The sequence below is a fragment of the Balaenoptera borealis genome, assembly GCF_965194805.1.
Source record: "Balaenoptera borealis genome assembly, chromosome: 9".
Classification (NCBI taxonomy): domain Eukaryota; kingdom Metazoa; phylum Chordata; class Mammalia; order Artiodactyla; family Balaenopteridae; genus Balaenoptera; species Balaenoptera borealis.
In genome coordinates, this window is record NC_138873.1 from 14,419,815 (window position 1) to 14,447,652 (window position 27,838).

The 27,838-nt window shown below is 39.1% G+C and overlaps 1 protein-coding gene across 3 annotated transcripts in view; it reads right to left on the reverse strand.

The window, feature by feature from the left end:
- ESR1 (estrogen receptor 1) overlaps nt 1–27,838 on the reverse strand; it is a 259,159-nt gene that overhangs the window by 73,879 nt on the left and 157,442 nt on the right. For all 3 annotated transcript variants that reach the window (XM_082405482.1, XM_082405483.1, XM_082405484.1), the window contains exon 6: nt 4,984–5,122. In XM_082405482.1, the coding sequence (XP_082261608.1) occupies nt 4,984–5,122 (139 nt within the window). The remainder of the gene's footprint in view (nt 1–4,983; nt 5,123–27,838) is intronic.

The following is a 27,838-nucleotide window of genomic DNA, read 5'->3' on the forward strand; positions in this document are numbered from 1 at the left end:
ATGGAAAATGAGTTTTCTCCAGTTCCTGATTACTTTCACAGGTGTTCTTATTATCTTTAACTTCCCTCATAAAATACACACACATACAGACACACACTGAGAGAAATTACTGGGTTCTCTATTAATACCTGATAATAAGCTTTATCTCTTGGTTTTCACAGGAAGAGAAGACTATTAAGTGCTTGGAACTCACTGCTGCAAGATACAGGGAAGAACTGGAAATTGTGGGTAGGCTAAGTGGCAAGGATAAAACTAGCCTGCAAGCATATGACCACCAGGAAAGCTATAAACTACCAGAATCAAGATATCATGGGTTATCATCGGGAGTAAATCAAGCAATAACTCTTTTGAAATGGATGCTAGATAGGAAATACAGTCCTCTGCTCACAAGTGTGGGATGGCAACCCGGCAATTTTTTTATATTCCTGTAATCACTAAACCCCCATTTGCCAATACTAACATTTGAGTAATTACAAGGAAAGACTGAGGTATATTCTATCCTCTTGATAGCCTTGGAAAGCACAAGCGCCTGGATTTGCAAAGAAGGCTTAAGAAAACAGGATATCATTATAATCTATCGCAGATAAACCCTTGTCTCTAGTTAGCAACGTTGATAATCCCTGGGTGACAGGACTCCTTGGGACTTCTGGCTTTCTCTTGTCCCCATGTCTATGCAGATGTAAACACCGTATGGAGGCCGACTTTGCAAAGGTAGTATCACCAAGCCTGAGATAAAATAAAAATGATGCAGCTAACACTCATCTTTTGCTTACCAGCTCTCAAATACTTGGCTTTGAAACTCATGGATTTCTACATTTTGTTACAAACAATGTTTACAATGTGCAAAAGGATGGGAAAAGAGCAAAAGGGAGATCAAGGTGACTGATGTTAATCAGAAAGCTGAATGTTATCAACAGGGTTGGGAGCCTGCAAGGCAAAAACACAAACAGTGCTCTCAACTATCACTCAGAAGCCATCTTCCAGATGTATAAAATTTCAAATGGGTTGCTGGTCACGATATTTTTTACTGTTATGCATATATCAATGTCATCAAAAGCAGTTATCTTTTAATACCAAGAGAGTCATTTAATAATATTGAAATTGTATAATATTTAGGTGCATGCTAATAATTAGAAAAATATAGAAAATTATATACTATAGACCATATTTTAAAAAATAATATTATTTATATAATTTATATTTATTTATATATTTTTCTGATCATTAACATGATTAGAAATGTATGTATGTAAATGTTCTTAAACATATTAAGACCTGGAGGATTATACTCCATAGTTGGGTCTAGTGAGGGAAGAAAAATAAGATCCTCTGTTTATCTTCATTCGGAATTTAACAGGTTTGTGGAATATAAACAGAAGTATAAGCATAAGCCAAATGCACTTAGTAATTTTAAAAATCCTTTCGAAACAGATGTATCTTAATTTCTTCAAAGTCTAGGAGGGTCTAAGCCAGGAATTGAGTAGCCCTGAACAAGAAGTGAGTGAGTTTGATGACAAGAACAGTTGAAATGACCATCAGAAGACGTGGCTTCTCTTGACTCTGCCATGAGCCACCGGGGGACCCTGGCCAGTGCAATTAACAAACACTTATCGGGGAACATGGAAGACCTTGTTCATTGGAGGGAACAAAAAGGCAAACAAGATCTGGTTCCTGCCTGCACGAAGTTCATGAGCTGAAAGGGAAGATAAGACATACAATCATAACTTACAGGTGGCAGAAGGAGAATAAGAGAAGCAGAAACCAAACCGCATGAGCACATAGACAAAGAAAAGGCTACTTTCTGGCTAAAGAGGAGAGAGTTTGGAGGATGGTTTTCCGGAAGAGTAACATCTGAAATGGCCTTAAAGAAGGTCCCAAGATTCTGACAAGGAATCCTAAAGGTACAGGGCCTTTCAGAAGCAGTGGAAAAAAACCTTGAAGAGTGAATTCAAGTTCGTGGCTCTTGGGCTGAAGTCAGGGCCCAGGTGTTTGTTAGCCTGGACAAGAGTTCACCAGGCTCACTTAATCCCCAGAACTCCCTTTTGGATTCAAAGCCACTGGCTTTCCTCATTACATCATCTGACCCGCTCTGCTGATGTTTGTGTCTGTGACACTTGCAACAGGGATTCATAATTATCAAGGTAAGAAGTCTAGACGGTACTTTCTAAAGAAGGGAGAGAGCCAATGGAAGCTGAATCAGGAAGCATCAGGATCACAGCTGTGCCTTAGAAAGAAGTCTCTGGCAGCCCTGTGGCGAAGAGACTGAAGGAAAGAGCGCCGGTGGCCAAGAAAGACAGTGGTGGAGAGGCAAGCCTTTGGGGAGGGCTGACTTGGACCTGTGCTAGGGGAGGAATGGCGACAAAGGGGAGGTGTGGATTTCAGAAACAGGGCAGGAAGGACTTGACAGTTAACTGGATAATCTGGTGGGGGGAGTGGAATCCATGGTTAACTTGAACTTGACAGCTTCACTGTCTAGGTGAATGCCACTAATAGAAAAAAAAGAAAAGGAACAAACGTGGGGAGGAAGATAATGTATTCAGCGAGGGATACTGTGAGTCTGAAGAGCTTATAGGATATTGAAATGGGAAAATCTAGAGTAGCGGTTCTCAGCCAGGGACAATTCTGTGCCTCCCTTCCCCCCACACACAGGGGACATTTAGAAATGTCTGGAGACATTTGGAGTTGTCACCTCTGGGGAAAGGGATGCTGCTACGAGAGCATCTAGTAGGTTAAGTCCAGGAATGCTGCTAAACATCCTAAGATACACGGGACAGTCCCCCACAAGAAAGAATAATCCAACCAAAAATGTCAATAGTGCAGAAGTTGAGAAATCCTGGTCTAGAGGTAGTAGGAACTTCCTATCTGGAATTTTAGAAAGTAGGAATGGAGAGAAATGAGAACTCTTAGTCACTGACACTGCAGTGAGAAACATGGGAGAAAATTAAGCACACTGACAGTGTGTGGAAAAGGAAGGCAGGTGGTTGATAAGATCCTACACAATATCACCTTGCTGGCAAAATGAGTTTCATCGGGGTGAGGTGATGTCACAAACCCTTTCATATCTAAAATGCAATGACTGATGATTGCTCTCAGGAAGTGTGTACCTAAGAAGATAAACATGAATGAGGTAGTAAATCATGAAACAGATCAATTCAGTCATGAATGCCCTCAATATCCTAAACCCTGAAGACACCTTCCCGTCTATTGTGGAGAAACATTGTATGTGGTCTATGATTTTCATCTGCAAATTTATTATAACTAGGTCATGGAACGACATGACTGTAACAGAAAAATTTCAAAAGCAGCAGAAGAAAAAGGAGGAAGAGAAAGAGAAGGAGGAGGAAGAGGAGATAGGCCAAAAAAACAAGAAGAGGAATACAGGAAAAAAGAGGTGGAAGGGAAAAATGACAAGAGAAACAAGGGAAGGGAAGGGAAAGGAAAGGAAGGAAAAGAAGTGAAGAAGCACTGTAGAGACATCCTCTAAAAGGCAGGCTAAATACCGTGTGAGGGCAGTTCTACGGAACCAGACCAGTGGCCGTTCTCGATCAGTCCACAAAACTGTGATACGGGACTATATTCCGTGGAAAGAAAGAGCTGCTTCTTGAACAGCATCATCACTGCTGATGATGCTATAATAACACAAAATGATGAAAAAAGCTATAATAACACAAAATGATGAAACAGTAACCAATACGTATACAATTCTCCAGTATTTAAATAAATAAATGCTGCCAGAACTCTGTTCCAGGCGGCTTGGCAGGTGTAGGGAAGGAAGCCAGAGCAGGACAGGGGATGAGGGGGCAGCGTGGCGCTCCGAAAGGAAGGAAAGCACAAAGATGCATCGCGTGCAACCTGGCAGCCTTGGACTGATGAGCAGAGGCAAAAAAAGTCTGCAAGGAACAACTAGAAGATGGATCTTTCCCATTCAAATGATTATGTCGTCTGTAAAGACAAGGTACATCTGGAAACAAAAGGTCACAGCAGCAGGCCAGAGAAGGCACTGCTGATGAGGAAAGAGTGTAAAGGACGTGTGCACAGGGCAGGAGCCAACATGAGTGTGCCAGAGACAGACAGATCTTGAATTCCAATCCTGGCTCCACCATCGGCTAGCTCAATGCTCTTTGCAAGTAGCAGAATGTCTCTGAAACTTAGCTTCCTTTCTGGTAAACCGTGAATGATAAGGCTTCCCAGGAGTGCTGTGATGATTAAATGAGATCATGTATGTCAAGTATTCAGCACAGCAGCTGGTGCTGGGTAGGGACTCTGTCAGCGGTAGCTGCTGTTAAATACTGTCTAAATTCGATTACTCTAAGCAATGACTGAATAAGAAAGACGAATAGGACCCACATTCCAAGTCAACCCAAATAGAATACATGAAATAAGGTGGCACGTTTGAAAACTGAAATCTTCGTTTTCTAAAATAAGCAAGTTAACTTTTATGAATTCATAAAACTGGAAGTGGCCTTCAGAACTCTGTTCAAATTTCTTCATTTACTGATGGCAAAATTGGAAAAGGAAATGAAAAGACTATTGTGGTTTGGATGTACATGAGCCAAAAAAAGATTTTAATTAAAGGAAAGTTACTCATCATTCTTTTATATAACACAAGATGAAGGTGAAGTTAGAAAATTACAGTTCATAATTTTGTAAATACACACAAGTACATATGTGTATATATATTGATACATACATATGTGTATATATATTGATACATGCATATATGTATATATAAATATACAGACACATATACAATATACATGTATATTTTAGAAATGATAGAGCTAATCTGGGGAGACATCAGGCAGACAGTTATCCTTAGCCTTCTGTGAACTCGACTACCCTACATCGCCCGAATCCACCCATTTGTAAATGTATCTGATAGAGTTCTTGGAAGCTTCGTGGAATGCTGAATAAAGGAGCTTCAGGATCAAACTGGTGATTATCAAGAATGTGCTTCCCCCAAGCTACAGCCAGGTCACTCACCTGTCCAGGAGCAAGTTAGGGGCAAACAGGAGCTTCCCTGGGTGCTCCATGGAGCGCCAGACAAGACCAATCATGAGAATCTCTAGCCAGGCACATTCCAGAAGGTGGACCTGATCATGGAGGGTCAAATCCACAAATCCTGAAACAAGACAAGAAAACCATGCTGACTCAAATGAAAAGTAATGCTGGTGAAGTGAATGCAACCAGGCATTTGAAGTGGTAGGGTCTATTTTTTATTAGGTGGAAAAACATAAATTAGAAGCACACAATAGGAAAGTCAAGTAACTATTTTTTAAAACTAGTATATCAATGAACTTTAATGTGGCGTTTTCTTAATGTCTTAGTGTCATATCTACAGAAATATACTAACTTAAGCAACCCACTTAGTTTTCTGTAAAGTTCTGAACTTACTGTTAAAATGTGTATGCTTTTTACTTAGACATTTCTAATAGCCCTATGTGATTATTACATTTCATTTCTGTTTCAGCTGAAGATATTTAAGTGCAGGAAATTTAAATTACTTGCCCTAAACCAAATAGGAATTGGAGCACAGGCAGGACCAAAGTCACTAAATTTCTACCTCTTTGCTTCATCACTAAGCCATGCTCTTTTTTTCACACCATGTAAAAGAAAGACTAATACAATAGAATGTGTAAATAAATCACTCGGGAGAGAATAAGTCAGATGAATGAAAGTGACATTATGGTTACTTCTGGTAATAAACACTAAAAAAGTGCCCTTGTTTTCCAATGGCTTATTGGGAGAGTAAAGCTTTTTCCAATCATCAGTGACAATATGCCTAATAGTAATAATAATAGTGAGAAAAAGGAGGAGGAGGAGAAGGAGAAGAAGGGGAAAGAAGAGGAAGATCAATTGATTGAGCCTTTACTATGGGTTAGAAGCAATGTTAAGTACTTTCCATACCCATTTTTAAAGTATTTATTCATACAATAATTCTCAGAGGTAGGAACTCACGGGGATATCATTTTACAGATAAGGAAACAGATGTTCAGAGAGCTTATATACTTGTTAAGGTCAGAGATGGAAATATAATCTCCAGAACCTATGCCCTTGACCACAAGTGACAGTGCTTCTTATGTGCTGCAATTAATTGTAGACTTTGGATCAAGTGACTACATAAATCTAACCACACAAATTAAGACATGCCAGAGTGACAAGGGCATTGCATAGACAAGATGTCCATAAAGTTTGCTCCTTTCCAAATCAGTTCCCTGTTCTTCTGCCCTGAGGTACCCCCATCACATTTCCTTCCTCTCTCTCTCTGCCCTCAACCCTTTGCTCTCTCTTATCCATGAGATGGGTCTAGGAATCCCATTTTTCTTTGTCCTCTTCTTTATTTTTTTCTCACTAATACTATACTTTTATTAGTTATCTATACTTGTATTTACTAAAAAGCCAAAATGTAAGTTTATTTTCCTTAAGCAGTAGTAGTGATGGTTTGCCTACTGAATGTTTCTTCTTGGGGGTGTTCATTAAAGAATCAGCATTAAACAATTAGCTCATCATTTCTTATATACTTAAGTGCCATCTTTCATATAATCCTTACCACCAAGTAGATGATGGTCCACATAGAGAAACCCAAGGTAGAGAAAGACCTCAGAGTGTAAGGCCCCTCTAGCCACCATCCCGTAACCAAGCCTCATTAATTCTCTTTGAAGTAACCATAAAATTCTTTTTCTCCTTTCTATATTTCCACCATTACTGCATTTATTTAATTCTCCAAGAGTCTCTCACCTTTTTGCCTGACTTCTTTAACTCAGCATAATTATTTTGAGACTTACCTATGTTGTTACATGTATAAATAGTTGATTCTTTTTATTGCTGAGTGGTATTCCACTCAGCAATAAAGAATAGTTGATTCTTTTTATTGGATATAGCCAATAAATAAATACAATTTATCCTTTCATTGGATATTTGATTTACTTCGGGCTATTACAAATAAAATTGCCATGAGCAATCTATGTACAATTTTTTGTATGGACATATGCTTTCATTTCTCCTGGGTAAATATTTAAGTGTACTATGGCTGGATTATAAGGTAGGTATACGGTAGGTATATGTTTAACTTTTTAAGAAACTGCTAAACTGTCTTCAGAAGTGATTGTTCCATTTTACATCCCCGACAGCAATAGTCAATAGTACCAGTTTCCCCACATCTTCAGCCAATACTTGGTATGGTCAGTCTTTTTCATTTTAGACATTCTAGTAGATGTACAGAAGTATCACACTGGCACTGTGATTTTAATTTGCATTTCCCTAATGACTAATGATATTGAGCATCTTTTCATGTGCTTCTAACAGATCATTATCTTACACTATATTCACATTAATTATGCATGTATCTGTAAATCCTGCTAGACTATGTACTCATTAGAAGCACAAAATGCATAATTCTATCAAATTCTGCTTTTTTAACCTCTGAATTTATTGCACCTTCTGCTACATCATTCAGCCATGCCAAGGCCAATTAACAGTGTAGCATTTATCAGAGCAAGTGTCTTCCCACTGGAAAGGGTGGGTTTCAGTCACACAAAGCAGGACTTGCAACTGGAGAGAAAATGGGCAGTTCTGTTCATAAGAAAAACTAAGGGATTAAAAAACAGTGATTGGGTTTCAGGACTCCTGGGAAGAGAAAGGAACAGATAACCCTACACCTTGGAACTGTTTACCTATAGCATGCATTGGGTCAAAATAGACTAGCGTTGCTCTGGAAGAAGCACTGCCTAAGGCAGCAAGAAATGCTTCCCTTTCTCAGTAGCCAATGTCTAATGGGATAAACCATCTCCAGTGAGCAGTGTTTATAAGGAAAACTCACAGGGAAGTTTTAATTCTTTAAGATTTCACCCCAATTTTTCAGATAAAGTCTCATAATAGCAATATAAACCCACCCTATAAATCAAACTCACTTTCAGAAATGTTAACATTCAAGAGGTATTTTCTCTCTTCTCATGACATTCCCTGTTTGATGTGGAAAAAAATGTAATCCTGTGATAATGTCACCCATAATGAAACCTACACAATGTAATTCAATACCCTCCATAAGCCCCAAACAATCACGCAGGATGAGATTTAGAGGGTATCTCGAGAGAGAACTGCAGCCATGTAACCAATCAATTTTGGAAAACCAAAGGAGCATTTTCTGGTAGCAACCTGACATATTAAACTGAATCATACTTTTTAATTCTCACGTCAAAACTTCAGTGCTATTTAAGTCGGACAGTTTTAGTGGTCTTTGGGGAGTCTCAGAAGCTCACCATAACCATTTGTACCACAGATGTCTGGTGATTATGAAATCTGTCTGAAGTATGTCTGTTAGTGATAGTTTTCAGTCTGAATCCAGCAGAATTGCTGGGTCCTTCTGTTGAAATGATGTAGATCTCTCAAAAAGGAATAGTCTGTTTAATTATCTTTCCCAGCTGTGCATATTGCCTGCAGACAAGGGTTACTGTGTCTCTTCCAAAGTGTCCTCTGCAAGTTCCTGGGGCAGTGTTGCAGGGAGTGTGCAAAAACTGTCAATTAACCTTCTCAAAGAAAGTGAGGGCTACTGAAGGAAGCTACTGGATGGAGTGTCTCTTCCAATACACTGATCTCAATATTATTTTAACCACACAGGAGCTGCATGCTCTTTTGGTGTAGAATAAATGTCCTTTAATACTCTCAATTCATATACAGTGAAGAAAAATAATGTAATAAATCCCAAACAAAATTATACTGGGCCAACTATCTATAGACACCGAGTTTCAATCCTTTGGCTTATTTTCCTTCTAAACAGGAAGAATAATCTATTATGCAACTTCAGCTGAATCTGCTATCATAACTTAGAGCCATCCAACAATGCCTTTCTTGAACACTTGAAAGTGTGGCCAGTATGAAGGTGGGAGCTAGCAGGATTTATGGGATATGAAGAGAGGCATCAGTGACAGAACTTCTTACTGGTGACACAGTGAGAAGTGATTTACCCCCCATCACTTAGGGACTCTCATTTAGTGACAGTGGCAAGGGGTCTTCAGGGCTGTGGAACCCACACCAGTGGGGTAGAATGCATACCTCAGAAGTAGTAACAGTAGTTTATTGAGACCAAGTGAAATCAGCTGCAGGGAAACCTCACTTTATAAAATAAAATTTTAAGAGAAAGCGAACATGGGCCTTTTTCTCTAGTCTGCACTTACAGGTCTAGTAATAGAGTATCCAGAGATAGGATATACTGGAAACAGACAGAAATGCTTCAAGTCCTGTTCCCCACCTGTTATGTGGGCAGGGATCGGATGAAGTTGAGGAAGGCCTCTTTCAGAGAAAAAGAGTCTCTCCATACAGACAAGCAGCCTGTTATTTCCAGCCTCATCACCAAGTAAAAATACTTCTGCCTTCTTTCTTCGTTATAAGGTAACTGTTTTGCCTCCAAGATTTTTCACTGAGTTTTGACTGTGAAAGGAGCTCGTGGCATGTCTTCCCCCCTCCCTTGGGCCTCATGAGATCCTAAGCCCTCTTCCCCACTCTGCTAGGGACTGCCATACTAATTGCTTAATTTGCCTTGGCACACAGGAGATACTTAAAGCCTTACCTACTCTTACTGGGTGTGGCAAGACACTGCAAAGTGTGCCGAGAGCCTGAGGCAAAATGACTAATATAATATGAATGCTCCTTAAGTTCTGCGCTGCTGTTGAGTAAAAGATAAACCAGAGTGGGTCTTCAGTAGAGGCATGAGAAAAAAAATGAGGGCTACAGTCATTGTATTTCTTATTTCCATGGAATACAATCTATATGTTATAGAGGCAAAGCAAAGTAGAATCTCTGTGAAGAAAAAAGCAACTTTTTCCTGGGGAGCAGTTGTCTCAAAACTAGAAGTCAGGTGGTTGGTTCCCTTAGTAAATCCACTGGAAAAATATTAGTTTCCTGACCTTCAAAAAATTAATCATGTTCTCAGTCATATCATGACCCCAATGTTCTCCAGAATGTCAGTTATAATATTGCCCATTGCATTCTTTCTGTTTTGCCTTAACTCAGTGAAAGAAGATTTAAATAATTCATCTCTTTTCCCCTTGATGCCAAAATAAAATAAGGTTTTTTTTTTTAAAAAAAAAAAGAAAGGAAGAACATATGGAACATGAGATTGTAGCATAAATCAGCTACAAACTGAATAAAACTTGGGATTTCTGAGAGAAAGCCTATAGAACAGATAATGTCAGAACAACCTAGATCCCAGCTCAAATGCTAAGCAGTTTTCACATCCTCCATTTTTTTTTTCTTTTTCTCCACAAGATAGTAACTTAATGCCATACTATGAACCATGTACCTCATGGTATAGTTGACTATAACCTCCCTCCTCCAAATAAAAATATGGAATCTCCTTTATATGCAGCCTCATGATAGAGAGACCCATTAGAACTGTGATTCTCATTCTCTAACACTTTAAGATGTCTCCGTAACATATAAGCATTGAACAATTCTTTTCAAAGAAATGAGTTTAATCCATTTAAATAAATAATGTAATATACCACTCTTACCAAATATGTACCACTGTTATAAAATAAAATGGTAAGAGACTATCACTTGTTTAGACATACTGACTCACAGTGCAAGAATATGGGCCTCCTACCAAGCCTGCCCCACATCACATCCCTGTGTATCCTGGCTTTCCTCCGCTATAATAAAAGGAAGTGTTCCCAGGCCCCCTCTGGCACAACGTCACCTATCCACAGCCCTTATGCAAACACCGTACTAAATATCCACCTTGCCAATACCAAGCGGACACTGTCCAGAGGCTACAACATCCTCGTCCTCAGGCCTGATTATTAGGTACTTCCAAGTCACTTCCCAAGATGTGACTTTTTGGAAGGTACACACCCTCCCTTCTCCCCCAACAGAATGAGGAGGACAGAAGTAATTAAAAGAGAATGAACCAAAAAGACACGTAGACCTGGCTTGAAATTATTCCGTGGTCCACGGCCAGTTACTTAAGGTCTCTGAAAGCTCTTCCCATCTGTAAAATAACCACTTTGGGTTATTGTAAAAATTAAGGAGTTAGCAGATGTCTCAGAGTGGCTACTCAGTGAACATTTGTACTCTTCCCTACTTCATCCCAACAGGCTGGAACTTCTGTCCAGTAGAAGGGAAGACTACTTTTGCAAAGTACCAAGAGAAATGTTTGGTTTTAAAATATTGGAGATTTAGAACTTCAAACTTAAATAGAGCACTTTGTGTTTGCCCTAAGTCATGATGTCATGTTGTGTTTTCTGTTTATTTTTTCTTTTTATTTATATGTAAAAAATAACCTAATAAAAAGGATAAAAGACTTCCTGGACATCAAACAGTTCTTACAAAACAACATTTTCATGATTTAAAAGTGGAGGGAACAAGAGCATGTGGATTATATTTCTCCTAAAATACATATGTGAAAAAATGAAAAAAGAAAGCATGTTTGGGGTTTTGTTATACTCAAAGCATTTCAAGATGTTTAGCAAGTCCAGAATGCAGCTGTCTTCATGCACCCCTCCCCGACCAGCCCCAATATAAATGGCCCACGGCTTTCTATTGAACTCAGCACACCTCCACTGAGGTCCTTTGTTGCTCCTTATTTGCCTTGGGGTAGAGAGAATGAATCTTACCCTGAGGTGACTACCTGCCTTGGGAAATAAAGTGGTATTCTCAAGGCGATGCTAAGCAATAAAAACCAGTGGTAAGTGAAGAACTGAATGTGACAAAGCTGACGTTTTTAAAATATGTGACATTTAGCATAGTTGACAGCCAAATTAATTTGAGTAAAGATCGAAGAATTCAGTCCAGAGGTTTTAAAATAAACAAAGGTACTGCCTTTTAAAATTACTGGAGCATCCTTCAAACAGCCCTTACTTAGAAGACCATATGTTGAAAGAATTACAGATGATGAAAGTCATGATATCTATATAAATCCACGAACTTTCCAATCTTGACTCTGCAGCCTGACAAGGGTGTCATGTTTCAGCTGACACTGTATGATGAAGACACTATGACATCATTACTAATTCCTTCAGAACAGTGCAGCAGAGCTTAACACATTTCACTCTGTGACTTAGTTTTACGTATACAGATTCAAAGGTGGAGTTTCTATGGCACATCCAAAAGAAAAACCAACACTGTTGTTTGCGGTTATTCTCCTTCTTCCCCATTTTTATCTGAATGTAAGAGAAACAAAAGAGAGCTTGCTTGGAAGGATCTGAGATATTTCCCAGACATCTCTCTTATAATGCAAACATGAGAGATAAACTAAATGCAGAAAATTGTCCTTCCTCTGAAAAGATATTGGGTATAATGAGTAGGTTACTCACTGAGATAGGATATCCAAAGAAAAAACTGGCTTCAAGTTTGCTCAATTGTTGCTTGGTTTTAAACACCCTCCCAGAACTATATTCAAGGAACCACACTCCTTATAATGCTCCTTTGAAAAATTGTTAGACTTCCCCACAAAAGTGTATTCAGACTCTACTTCAAAAATTTTCTAGAAGTTTTTCCTTGCTTCAGACATCAGCCCACATTTATTATTTAGTCATCGTACACGTCTCTGGATATGCATCTGTGTGTGTGATCTATTGCAGTTACATTTACTCAACAACCAGTATTTGACTACATTTACGCATCAATGTATAGGACAAAAAAAAAAAAAAAAAGAAGAAAGTGTATGGAAATAAATTACCTCTGATCTAGAGAGGTAATTGTAGAACTTCTCTGATTAGGAAGAAAAAATGGAGCACCTCAAGCCTTTAAGTTTAGAATTACATATTGTAGCATATGTAAAATAATTTTAATACAAAGAAGGAAGTATTCTTGACTTTAAAGATGAACTTCATAAAATATTTCCCTTAACCTTTATTTAGCGATTTAGTTTACCACACTCCTTTAAATGGCTAGATATGTATTTTCTTACTTTTCAAAGGTTGGATATATCTTAATTCTGATCACAGCATGTGTGAACTTGTGAAATGCTGACTGTCTCCCATTAAAAAATTATGTTCTCAATTTTTGTAGTAGGTGGATGTGAGAAAATGTCATCGCATCTTTGGTAAAGGAGTGGATGAAAGGTATTGAACTGCATCCTGCATGTAAGCAATCATTTATTTGGCAAATTTCTCTCCAAATGTAGTAACAGGAAAAGGTTTTCCTCTCCTAAAGAATTAATGTGCTCCTTTTCGTTGGAAAATAAGAACACCAGAGTTTCTTACAGACTGCACAAAGCCCTACCATCAAGAAGCACAGACATTAATACAATGATCAAAAGCAGTAATAGTTTTCCCTGTTTCCTGGGAAAATTATTGCCTGAGTCCTGCTTTTTCTGACCTCACTTTTGACTGTACTGTTGAATTACTAGACCTTGTATCAGACTTTGCAAAGTAGATAGAGGAATAAATCATTAAGATATGTATACTTGTTTTCACACACACATAATTATCCTTTTTTTCCCTCCTTTTAACAATAAGTAAGGTATGTGATGACAGATAAAGAAGTCAGGAGAAAAGAACTAATCTCACAATTATATCTGACTCTAGGAAGAAAAACAAGTCAAGACTTCCAGATATGAGGATCATACTTGGGGATCAAAAAAAATGTCCCTCAGAGAAAACAAAGCAGATGGCAACTCTACCTTGTTACCAATCCCATCTGTATTACACTCGGAGCCTTGGTTCATGAAGAGATGGTTGTCATGACAATAAGCATTTGAGAAGAGTTCTGGAGAAGCTGATGGATTTAAGAGTGTCTCCTAGCTTCCCAATTTTCCAAACACACACAAAAATACCATCCCCCCCACCCCATCCTCCAAGTAAACAATTCTATTACTTCTTGTATTGGCTACAATGATCCTATATTGATGTTATAAAATTTTGCACTCTCATGTCAAAATCCTCCTTGGAGGGACAGAACGGCTCTTTATGCTGATACAGCACAGCTTGAAAGTAAACTGGTCTTTTATTCTTATTCAGCAAAGCAATTGTATTAACTACAGCTTAATATTTTTCCCTTCCAAGCTCAGAAAGAAATCAATTTCAGCTTAAATGAGAAAGGGGAAAAAAGTAAAAGAAATTATTTTCCAGTTTCTGAGAGTAGATGGCAAACTAAAGAAGGAAAAAAATTAATAAACTATAAAGTGCTTAAGACTGTCCTTTGACATGCTTGACAAATAGACGGGAAGGCCAGCACTGCGGAGCAATTCTGAGATCTCTGATAAGGAGCACGGGCTGGCTGCGTTTAAAAGTCAACAAGCACTTGTACCTTGGAACATACATTTTTTCCTGTGTACCTCATAGCAGACCTACAGAAGCATTTCAAATACTATTGTCATCAGTCTGAGTTTTCTGGATACCTGCGTGCTCCCCGTAAACACTACAAACGTCATCAACACAAAGATTGAAGGGGAAGCGGACAATCTCCTTTTTAGAGCAAGTTCCCCAAAGAAATGAAAAATGATGATTTCTTCCTACCCCCACCCAGCTCAAGTCCCTTAATGAAACCAAAATTGATGACTATCTTATAATTTTAGGGAGTGTTTCCTCACACACACACACACACACACACACACACACACGATTTAAAAGCTAGAGGAACACCTGTTGTTGCCAATTACCCAAGGACATCTTGTTCTAGAATGAATTAGGAGCAAAAAAAGAGGCTTATTCTCCCTTTCCTTTAGTCAAATTCGGAAGGTTAAAATGGGAGTTTTGCAAGCCAAAATCATCAAGAAGTAACAGAAATGCTGAGTATCAAGTCACATAACAACACCTCTCCTGAGAAATCAGAGGACAAGATACAGGGCCCCATACCAAGAAGAGGCAGAGCCACAAGTCTGGGGACGGTGGAGGCCTGAGGGTCTCACAAGCACATGGGGGATTTATTTTGAAAAGGTTGCTTCCTCTCTTCCAGTCTTCCCATAGCACCCCACTTCCCCCATTCTTTCCATTATCCTACACAAATTTCAGCCTCAGAGAGGACAAGCAACAAAAGAAAGGAGAAAGAAATATTTCAGCCTCTTCCACTCCAGATCTGAAGTCAATGAACACTGACCTTATATACACCATTGCTGAGAGGCCATAAGGAGATTAGAAAGCCAGAGACTATATTTCTTTCATCCATGGTGGATTCTTTTACAAGCATAGCAGTTCTTGCCAGGCCATTAAATAACCACTCTAAAAATAAAGTAGGTAGCTAAGCAAACCTAAAAGAGAGATTCTCTAAGTACCAATTACCTTCAAAGCAAGAACTATTCCATTTGTTCACTAACTCAACATGGCCCGTGGCTTGGTATTGGGTCCCATCAGTAATGCTGACTACCTAAGGTTTACAACAGGAGCTACAATGATATTTCCTAATAAAAGTAGACAGTAGCTGTATTAGTTTTGTAGGGCTGCCATAACAAAGTACCACAAAGTGGGTGGCTTAGAAAAACAGGAAAAAACAGTTCTGGAAGCTAGATGTCTAAGATCAAAGTTTCAGCAGGGCCACGCTCTCTCTGAAGACCCTAGGGTAGAGCCTGTTCCATGCTTTTCTCTTAGCTTCTGGGGTCGCTGGCAATACTTAGCATTCCTTGGCTTGTAGATGCATCATTCCAATCTCTCCTCCATAATCACATGGTTTTCTCTGTGTGTCTCTGTGTCTCTTCTCTTTTTGTAAGGACAGCAGTCATATGAGATTAGGGTCCACACTAATCAAGTACGACCTCATCTTTTTCTTCTTTTTTCCTTATTTTTTTTGGCTGCGTCGGGTCTTATTTGCGGCACATGGGATCTTTGTTGAGGTATGCGGGATCTTTTCATTACCCTGCGTGTTCTGCTCAGGCTTCTCTCTAGTTGTGGCGTGCAGGCTCCAGGGCGCGTGGGCTCTGTAGTTTGCTGCACGCAGGCTCTAGTTGAGGCGCACGAGCTCAGTAGTTGTGGCATGCGGGCTTAGTTGCCCCACGGCATGTGGGATCTTAGTTCCCCCACCAGGGATCGAACTCGCATCCCCTGCACTGGAAGCCAGGTTCTTTACCACTGGACCACCAGGGAAGTCCCAAGTACGACCTCATCCTAACTTGATTATATCTGCAAAGACTAGTTCCAAATAAGGTCATACTCACAGGTGCTGAGGGCTAGGACTTCAACATATCTTTTGGGGGTGTGCAATTCAATCCCTAACAGTAAGAAACTGTAAACATTTTACCGCTGACATGTCATGTTCAATATTCACCAAATATTTCTTGAGTATCTCCAATATATATATAAACCTGGCATGAGGCTGGGTGCTATCGGTACAGAGATGGGACAATGTTCTCATTCTCAAAAAGCTCCTAGTCTATAGGGGAAGCAAAGAAAATGGACATATGATAATAATGACAGGTGTTAAGTGCCAAAATATAGAGAAATATCTGTGGAGCAGACACCTTAATCTCTGAGGCTGGAGCAAAGGTTATTCCTTGGGCTACTGCATACGCTTTCCCTTCTTCCCAGAGCACTCTTCCAAGGACTTCAGAGCTCACAGCATCAAGATCAAGTTCTCATTCCTAGGGTAGCTCTTACCTGTGTGAGTGCCTATTTGCTCATTAGTATCACTCACCAGAATGGAAACAGACAGAGCACAGGGACTGTGTCTTGATGACATTATGCCTACAGTACTTAGTGCAGTGCCTGGCTGAGAAAAGACCCTTAATAAACATTTCTCTTAATGAATGAGATGATGAGTGTAAGTGAATTATCTTCTTGTAGTAGGTGCAGCAATTTGAAGGACTTCTTATAAGAAGGTATCCAGTTTCTCTGGGAAGAAGGAGGAGAGCTCCTTTCTTGGGAAGGAGAAGGAGGTGATAGGTAGGGAGTTAAGAGTAGCAAAGGAGGGGATTGAAATTATCACTGTGGGAACAGAAAGAAAGCAAGAGTGAGAGGAAGAGAGACAGAGAGAAAGGGAGAGAGAACACGCTAAAGAGGCAAGAAGAATATTTGGAAAACTTAGCTGTTAGACCCTCCATTCTCTAAAAATAATTCTAAATATGGTCATAGATTAAAATAGGAATATATCTTTCCCTTTAACTGGGAATATTGTCCTTTTGAGTATAGTGTTGCTTAAGTCTTAAAAATTCAGTAAAATCTATGCATAAACCCAACTTTTTAAGGAGCAAGATGTGAAATTTAAATACCCAATCTTACCATTAAAAAAAAATCAACAATACTCACAAATACAGTATTCTTTGGAGTACTTAAAAGCATAAATTAGTTACAGAATAATTAATTTCTTCACTATTTTGAACACCTACCATGTGTCAGGCACAATATTGATGTTACGGACAAAAAATTTTAATATGTCTTGGTCTCTGACATCAAAGCTAAGAGAAAAGAGAGTCCAATTTTAAAAAAGATTGTAATCACTACTATATGTAAAATAGATAAACAAGGACCTGCTGGGAACTATATTCAATATCTTATAACAACCTATAATGGAAAAGAATCTGGAAAAGTATATAAATATATATATTTATATATGTATGTTTATATATAACTGGCTCACTTTGCTGTACACCTGAAACTAATACAACATTGTAAATTAACTATACCTCAATTACAAGTGTTTAAAAAATAAAATAAAATAAAATAAAAAAGATTGTAAAGTACTATCTAAGACCACATTGGAGGACTGTCCAGGGCTCACTGGATGCACACAGGACCGGCAGCTAGTCCAAAGTGGCAAGACTCATATTTCTGATTTGAGTCTGGATGGCATACTTGATGGAAAGGGAGGCAAACCTACAGAGGGACCAGAGAGGATGGCATGTTCCTGAAACTGTCCCTAGACCAGACAGAAAGCAGGGGGGCAAAGCTGATGGAAAGGGAGGCAAAGCTACGGAGGGACCAGAGAGGATGGCATGTTCCTGAAACTGTCCCAAGACCAGACAGAAAGCAGGGTGGGGGGGGGGGCGTGGTCAGAAATGGGGCCAGAGAAGGAAGCTGGGCCCATGTGGTGCCACAGAGCTTCGGCTTCACCCTGAGGCAAAGAGGAGTCACTGAAGGATTTTAAAGCGAGGAGTATTAACTAGTTAAGTTCATTCTCCACTAGGAGGATGAACCAAAAGAGAGCCACTGATGAGATATTAAGGAAGGTGAATGAAAGGAATTTACCAACTGATGAGATGAAAAGAGGGGGAGAAGGAGCCAAGGACCCCCGAGTGTCTGGATGGTAGAGCTGGCCACTGTGACGGGCAGACAGAAGGAAGAGGAGGCTCACTGGGGAAGGCGGTGCGTGGCGGGTGGAACAGAGTTAGTCTAAGCTTCATGTGGAGCCACCATGTAGCAAAGTCTAGTGGTTTGCTGAAACAAGGGTCTGAGGCTGAGAAGCCTGGAAGGCAGGCCGAAATCAAAGATTTGGGTTTTATCAGGAACTAGGTGAGAATTGAATTCATGGGATTGCAGTTTCAATTTGAAGGAATGTGCAGAGAAAAAAAGAGACCAAGATGCCATGAAAAATGCCAACGCATCAAAATGATAACGCTTTTTCCCATACTGGAAACAATGACTTGATAACTTTAAAAGAAAAAGAAAGAAAAATAGAGCATGGGGCTGGCATATGCTTTCCTTTCTTTGTACTCATTATGTCCAAAGTTGTTAAACAGATGTCCAGAAAGGGAAAAATAAACATCTGTTATTTACTGATTCTAAAAGAAAAGAAAAAATAAAAAACCCAACTCTGGCCATGTTTGTGACTTTTTATCAAAATACTTTCAATAATAAGAATTCAAAAACGGCATCAGATACATTGCTTCCTGATCATTGCTGGCTGGGATGCAACACTTCCATCCACTTCCTCACATTAGGAGATGAGCATGAAAAGATCACATGTGTTCTTTTTTCTTTAATCCCAAAGGGATCCTGAGGGCAGACAGGGTCCCAGCCTCAAGGAGCCAGCTGCAGCTGTGTTCTCCCTCCCCCAGGACCTTGGGAAGGTCCACTTAGGCGGCAAATGCAGCCCTGGCTTCTGCAATGATGTCACCTCGTGCCTCCCAGGAGACCTTGCGCCAGATTTCTCTTTGGGGAGAGGCTGGATGGTCTGACTGCACTGAGGGTGCCAGCCTCGGACCTGTCCACTGCTCGTCCCAGAGGGGAGCAGGCAGAGCTGATGGGATAGTTTTTTCTTACAAACCTGCCAAGCAAGGTATCAACCTGTAATGAAATTTGAGGAAAATGAAACTCGAAACTGCTTTGTCCGTTTTGAATTCTTGGAACTAAAAATATTTTGAACATAATTATTTTTTCTTCTTATGGAGAAGTTGTCTTTATTTTTACAAGTTAAAATTAAAGAGAATATCCATGCCCACTAATTTTGGATTAGTCAGACTTCCAACCTATATTCCACTGTCATAAACCCAAAGGAAAGGATTTTTTTTTTCTTTTCCCTTCCTACCACCTATGAAGCAGATAGGAAATCCTCCAGGGCACAATGAGCTAAAACTCCTCATCACACTTTCAACGGCTGTCAGTGTCAAGGTCAGCTTCTCAAATCAGCTTCCAATCTGGACAGAGGAGCGAAGCCAGAACTGGAGATGGCATGAAGTGGCTCTTTTGATTCCAAGAAATTGTGTTTATCATCATAAACCTGGCTTACGTTTCATAATGAAAATATAATCTGTCTTCAAGACTGTAAGGTCTCTTGTTCTAAGTATTTCAGACCACAAATGAGAAAATCATGGGATCACTAAAACAACAAAACCGTTCCTCCACACCTTCCCCTCACCACCACACACAAACCAATGGCACATGCACCAAATTACAGGCAAGATTTATGACTATTTAGAGAGGTAGAGGAGTAGATGTCTTTTCTTGAATACAAAGACATACAGATGCCATCACTGAAAACGACATATATTTTTATTCTGTCTCATGATGACAAGACTAGTGATGGTCCTAGAAGAGAATGAACTTATTTCAGGAAATCGCTGTTTGGGCTCTGGTTTGCTCAGGCAATGCTAGAACAAAGAAAAGCATGAGCAGAATTACTACTTTGGGGACTTCCCTGGTGGCACAGAGATTAAGAATCTGCCTGCCAAGGCAGGGGACATGGGTTCGAGCCCTGGTCCGGGAAGATCCCACATGCCGCGGAGCAACTAAGCCCGTGCACCACAACTACTGAGCCTGTACTCTAGAGCCTGCGAGCCACAACTACTGAGCCTGCTCACCTAGAGTCCGTGCTCTGCAACAAGAGAAGTCACCACAATGAGAAGCCCGTGCACCACAACAAAGAGTAGCCCCCGCTCGCCACAAGTAGAGAAAGCCCGTGCACAGCAACAAAGACCCAACACAGCCAAAAATAAATAATAAATTAAAAAAAAAAAGAATTACTACTTTGCAGGAAGATCTAATTATGTTTCATACTTATACAAAGAGAACAATATCTGTTGGCTACCTTCTTAGAGTTCTGTGTTTCTCAATAGGATTTTTAACTTTTCCAATGTAGAATGAGATATTATGAAGATGCAATGTGTGATGGGAGGGACAGTGGGCTTTGCTGAGTTCAGCTTTGCCACTTCCTAGTGGTGTGACCTTGGGTGAATTATTTCATCCCTGATGCCTAGCACAATGTCTGCTCGTAATGTATACTCTATGAGTATTTTTTAAATAAATTAATTGCTCTGGGCTTCAGTTACTTCACCTACAAAATGGGAATGATAACAATATCCCTACGGTATGTTGCAGTGAAAAATAAAAAGTATCACGTTGCCTGGAAAACACTGGCAGTTGACAAATAAGTGATAGCTATCATTGCTTTAGTTCCTTTTTAATGATCAAAAGTGCCAAGAATATTATGAACAATTTTCTTCTGACACCCTGACCATGAGTTTCATCATCTATAATTTGTAGGTTGAAATACATTTATGACAGGGTTCTTAAACATTTTGCTCAATTTGGAGGTCTGATGAAGTCTATAGACCCTTCTCAGAATGGAATTCTAGATGCACAAAAGCAGATATTTTAAAAATCACAAAATAAAACCAATTATACTGAAATTCAGTTCTTTTTTAAGAACTCTGTGTGTCCATGGACCCCAGGTTAAGAACCCCTGGTAGGTGAAGGCTAGAAGTCAATGACTTCCCAGATAATCAGAGGCTGCTGGTAATTTCATGCACATCGCATTACAACAGGGAAGTCCTCTTCCAGCCCCTACTTTTCTTGGAATCCTCTCAAAACATTATTGAAGAGCAATGAGAATATTATTAACTATTGGAATGTTTTGTGCATATGAGACAAAGAGATCTGAAAAAAAAAAAAAAGGTTGTAATACAGATCTATTAAAAAAAAAACAACTGCTCCTTAAGAGCATGTACAGGAGTTGGCCTTAATGACTCACATTCAATGACTCACCTCATAAGCTATTAAGGGAAATCGTTCATATCCTTATTTAACTAAAGAATGTCTGTGAAAATTCATCAGGATTTAAAGAGTACAGGTAAATGGCAGGTCTTATAATAAAGATAATGAATTATAAAATTACTGAGATATCAAAAAACACATTTTATTTACTTTTAAGCGATAGCAAAATCTACTAATAAGAATTTATACATGAAATAGACAGGCAAAACCTCAAAAATACATGCTTCTCAACTTTCACATCTCTTATAAAGATGTGTCAGATATGTGAGGTTTTTAAATGGCCAGCTGAGAACTGGCCAGGAGGACAAAGTCATTAACTTTGACACGACCATTATGAGGGGTGGCCAGAATGGATGAGGGAAGAACTGGCCACCCAGCCCACTTTGAAGAACTTCTATGTATTCTGTCCAAGGCATGGTAGACACCAATAAAAGTCAAATTTTAGGACTAGAAATTGATAGCAAGGCCAAATAGCCTGAAACCCAAGCAGATGTGTGAAAGGACGCTGCTTTAGATAGAATTAGAATGTGAAGAATACCTAAACTTCAGAATGTAAGCTGGCAGGAAGAATAGTCATAAATGCATGAAGAATCCTCAATCTTACGAGAACTGATTATACTTGGTTAAGCAGATCAATGATATCATCTTGATCTGGAGTTTACAAGACCGTGCATGATTAATGACATGCTTTCAGAAAAATGTAATTGATTGACCGAAAAAGGTTTCTGATCCTTTCTCTCATCTTTTCCTCAGCCTAGAAGATATTACCCCTCCAATGCATGGACTTAGTAGAGAGGAAGACACAGGCTCACTCATCTTTGCTTTCCCCAAAGAACCCAGAACAGTGCTTTTCATGAAACTTAATATTCAAAAAGATTCTGAGTGAATGTTTGCAAGGATCTAGAAATTAATATAAAAAAAATTAATGCTGACTTTATTGGCAACTATAATATCCTAATGGTAGAGTCTCCTAGGCTAGGCCTCGTTACCTTTGTGGCTATGTGTAAATGGCATGTTTACATATACATTTTACCTAGCCATTTACTATACCCCTAATTGGAATGATTCAGAGAAATAACAAAGAGAAAGATAAGAGATAATGAATAGTCTTAACTACACAGAAAATATAAAAGCAATAAATCTAAAAGCAAATAGTCTTCCGAATAACAAGTTCTAGCAAATACCAAGGAGGGCTGGGATCCCCTCATCACTTCTGGAAGACTTCAGGAACACCTCCAGATGCTCTTTCCCTCCCCTTGGCTTTCAGTGGCCTGTTTTCTAATCTTTTCAGGATGGTGGCATCTCTAAAGCTTTTTCATTCCCTTTTCTTTTATTTCTATGTTTTTCTCTTCTGCTACTCCATTCAATGGAATTTTAGCAAAGTGAACTTGATTTAAATTTTGAACTCCAAAAAAAATCTCAAATCACTTTTGCCCTGCTAAAAGCACAATGTCAAGAAAGAGGCAGAAAGTGGAATGATGGTTTGTTGAAAAATAACTTAGATTCCTGGTTCTATCAGCTTCCAGCAATCATAGTTATTCTGCACATTACTTCTCAGGAGGTATTTTTCTCCCGATGTATCAGTATTAGCAGTTGTAATGGGTTATGCTTGTCCATTTGAAGTTCTTACAGCTATAATGTTAACCCTCTGGGATACTTTGTGTATTCTGTCTCATTTTGCAACAGTGAGACTGAGATTGAAAAAAACAAAAAAAAAAAACACTTTTTTTGGATCAGAGTGTAAAAGCATTCTAAGTTTCCTAAGGTTGCTACAAAAAAAAAAAAGATCATGTAATTTGAGCACAAAAATTTGTGTTTGCAGTTATCTAATGTCTCAATTTCTATTTCTTGAATGGGCTACCACAGATCCTTTCATTTATTAGTTGATTGGTAAATTACATGTTAATTGAATGGACAAAAAAATAAATAAGTATATTATGAGAAAATTCCGAAGCCAAATATATATAAATACTGATTTCCCCCAAAGACTGACCAAATCTAGTCCTATCAACCATGGTTGGGCAAAACAATAAACCACGGTGAGATGCTCTTCACATTGTCTTTTAGTTTTATTTTGCCATTTGGTTCTTCTTTTGGCCAGGACTAAGAAGGGCATTTATATAGAGAGGGAGAGTACCTGCTTATGAAATAGTCTCATTTGTCCCATTTTGTCAGCTGGGATCAAGTATTAAAATAATAACACATGGATGGGCTGAAAACCTTCTTGTCACTCAAATCTCTTTTGTCTTTAATAGGGAGTGAATGGCTTACCACCTATTTGAAATGATCCAAAAGATCAGCTTCTCTGCACTTTACTCCAAGTGTGACAGTTTTGCTCAGGAAAACCAACACAACAAAAATGTCATTCCATCAAATATTTATTGAAGATCTGTTATGTTCAAGGCATGTGTTAGGGATGGAAATTAGTGCACTATAATTTATTTTGTATATTGGGATAGACTCCAAAGTTCTAATTTTGCCTTCTATGTACATGCTTATTACTGAATTGCTAGAAATTAAATCATCTATAAAGAGCTATCTATATAACATGGTCTCATAGGTATCGAAACAAGGCACTACAAGACTTGGCACCCAATCCTGAGGCACAACCTACCAGCTTAAAGAGTTTTTGAGGATAGGAAAAGCGATGGAGAACAGGTGTGCTAAGGCAGAGGGGTTTGGTGCAGCCCATCAGATATGATGGAGACATAAATGAAAACACAATGACACAAATGAAGACAGTGGGGCAGAGGAAGCAACATGGAAACCACACAAGCAGACACTTGCGTCTGGGCATGAGCATAACACATCTAGATGACACGGAGGTGGCTGCACTAGCTAAAACAGAGGGTGTGTTGAGAGAAGGAAATATTTGCCTAGGCGGAGTGTCGTCAAATTGGGGAGCGTCTCAATACTGTGCAGAGACGTTTGAATGTGATTCCATGATAGCACTGTGGTAACCACAGCAGGCAGTCATGCAGTCCCTGTTTTTTCCAGACAAATCAGGACATTGCTCCAAACATACTATAAGAACTAATAAAATGAGCTGTTTATGAAAAGATATTAATATTCTTGATAGGCAAGGTCTTTCCTCAAAGGAAACTGCAGTAGAGGTAGATAATATTCAGTGTGACATAACTATGAGTACTTAAGAATGTGACCTCAGGAATATATTGACTCATCCACTTCATAGCGGAGAAACTTTGAGAAAGCTACTTAACTTTTCCATGCCTCAGTTTCTTCATCTCAAAAGAATTTAAAAAAGCACCTTCCCCATAGGGTTTCCATGATGAGGAAATGAGCCAATAAATATGAAGTGCTTAGAACAGTGCCCGGTACCTGGTAATCATTCATTAAGTGGTAGTTTATCAGTGGTAGTAGTACTCATTATGATTCAAGTTGAGAGAATCAGTTTGGCATGTAAGTATTTTTGCAGCTAAGGTACTCTATTTCCCCTAAAATTCCTGCCAGTTAAGTGAAATAAATGCAATAATGTAGTAGTACTAATAATTCAGTTTTTGAAGATTTGACCAAAAAAAATTATAACTGGAAATTAAGAGCACAATATATTTAGAATTTCAATGTTGAACTTAAAAATGCTCTCATCAAATATTAGACATACATTTTTGAACTTAAAAATGCTCTCATCAAATATTAGACATACATCTTAGGTCAAAATCTTACATCATTTCCCATATGAAATTTTTCTTAATTATGAGTTTATGCTCCTGGAAGAATTGCATACAATTCTATTTTGAGTCTCCCAGTGACTTTCTGGCACATAAGTGCTCAATAAATCTAGATGGATGGATAGATGGATGGATGAATGGAAGAAGGAAGAAAGACAAGCAGTTTGACCAGTAGAGTTATTTGCTTTTCCAGCATGGGAAGTCAAAAGCCCTTTGATGGATTCAGGAGTTTGGGATCCAGAGCTACCACCCCTGTTCCTAAGGGCTGATTTTCACGCAGATGGTCACCTTCAGAACATAGAAGGCGATGCATGAGTTCTGAGTGTGCGCCCCACGTGTTCCTGCTCTACTTGTGTCTCCCCTAAACAAGATCCCACGCTAGGGTTTGTGAAACACTGAAGGTATGTGAGGGCACGTGGAAGGTCTAAAGTTTTCTTCTTTGCCTCTGGGAAAATGACTTTATTTATTTATTTATTTTGAAAATGACATTATTTAAATACAATTTATAAAGATTGATTTTAAGTCAAGGTAAGAAACCTGCCTTGGAAAGTGGGGAAATTGATCCTTTCAATGATAAATTCTCAAATGAAAGTACCCCAGGCAAAAATGGGCAGACCTAACTAATCTCTCTCCTGTCTTCTCTCCCTCTCTCTCTCTCTCTCAATGAGCACCTCGATCCTGGTTGCAAAGATTTTTTTTAAAATGTGAATTAGGGGCTTCCCTGGTGGCGCAGTGGTTGAGAATCTGCCTGCTAATGCAGGGCACACGGGTTCGAGCCCTGGTCTGGGAAGATCCCACATGCCGTGGAGCAACTAGGCCCGTGAGCCACAACTACTGAGCCTGTGCGTCTGGAGCCTGTGCTCCGCAACATGAGAGGCCACGATAGTGAGAGGACCGCGCACCGCGATGAAGAGTGGCCCCTGCTTGCCGCGACTGGAGAAAGCCCTCGCACAGAAACGAAGACCCAACACAGCCAAAAATAAATAAATAAATTAATAAATTAAAAAAAAAAAAAAAAAAGAATGGTTGGCAACCACGCATTTCCATTCTTCTAAAAAAAAAATGTGATTTAGTAGGTTTTCTGCTATCTGTTACAATGCACTTTATTCCATAGAGAGAAAGAAACAAGAAAGCCTCTTTACTTACTTTGAGATAGTTTCTTGGACTCGCTTTTGATGAAAGGCTTCTGATACTGCCCACTGTCACACATGGAGTAACAAGTGAGAGAGGGTTTGTCACCCACAGGTCCTGTGTCAGCAGCATGAGGAGTGAGTTAGGACTTCAGCAGGCCCTTATGCTTTGCTTTGGCTTTATTGGGAGGACTATTTTGCAACTTAATTGAACAAGTTTTTATTGAGTATATATGTGCCTAAGGTTGCTTGTGCTTATCCATCCATCCAACCATCTATCTATCCATCCATCCATCCATCTAAGATTTATTGAGCACTTAGGTGCTGGAAAGTAGCTGGGAAACACAAAAGAGAATTGTACACAATTCTTCCAGGAGCATAAACTCATAATTAAGAAAAATAAGAATCCTTCACTGTAGGAAAGATGGGCAGGCAGCTACTCTTATCTATCTTCTTCCTGAGCTAACCTGTCTGACAAAATAGCCCCAAGCACATGCATAAAACACACAAGCACATGCACACACACTTGTGCATGAAACAAAAATTGAAGGGTGGAGAAAGAGGAAGGGGGAAGGAATAGAACAAATGATCTATATTCTTAATCTTCCACTGCAGGAAGTCAGGACTTTCTGCTTGCCGTGAGAGACAGGCAAATCATTTAAAATTTGGCCATAGCCACCGGGAGAAGTGGTGCATTAATGAAGGATTGACGAGAAGGCAGGAAGGGACTCCTACATTTTAAAAATTTAATACCCACATGCACTTTAATTTTTTGCCTTTTACGTTATGCCTAACAAGGTTTTCAAAACTAGGTTTTCTAAAGATAACTAGTTAGTCCACAAAATGTGCAATATACCTATTTAAATTCACTTTTAATCATAGAAATAGTACTTGCAAACAGTAGCCCACCAGCGCTCAGATAACTACAACCAAGAGTGGACAGGTACTGAATCAGAATGTTTGCTCAAGCACAGCTAGAGTTTAACAACAGAGGTAAAAATCACTTTGTGTAAAAAATTCTGCATTTGTACATATAGGTGCCATAACTGCTGACTTTAGCTTAGCTTCAAATGCCAAAATTGATTACCAAACTTTTTATTTTTAGTGTTTTGGTTCCCAGATTGAATCCTACTTGGATATTTTAATTCCTCATGGTTGGGTTTGAATGTCACTTCAACCCACATTTCTCAGAAAATAAGAGAATTGTATTACTGATGGGAAGTAGCCATATTAAAGATGTCCAATGAGAAAACAGACATATGGATTAGATTCTAGGAAAGGCTTCCTATAACTAGAAGGATTATGAGATACTAAAAAACATAATCAAGGATGGCAGCAAAAGTCTCTTTTACTGAATATTTTAAGGAGTAGACAATTATCTTGTAGAAAATAGTATTTCTTGAGAATCTTTCTAGATATACTAGGCTGTTCTTGGCTGTTTTGTTTTGGTCTTGCTTTTTGGTTTGTTTGTTTCTTTTTTTGTTTGTTTGGCCTACTCTTCAGGGAGAGTTGGTGAAAACAAAGCAACAGGCAAAACCTACACCGAGTCAACTGAATAGTTGGAAGTTCACTTGATCCTTTCTAGGGACTCAGAATTGCAAAATAAGGTACTGATGACTCTATGAGGGTGTTAGTTAGCAGCAGTAATGAGTCATCTGAATCTAAA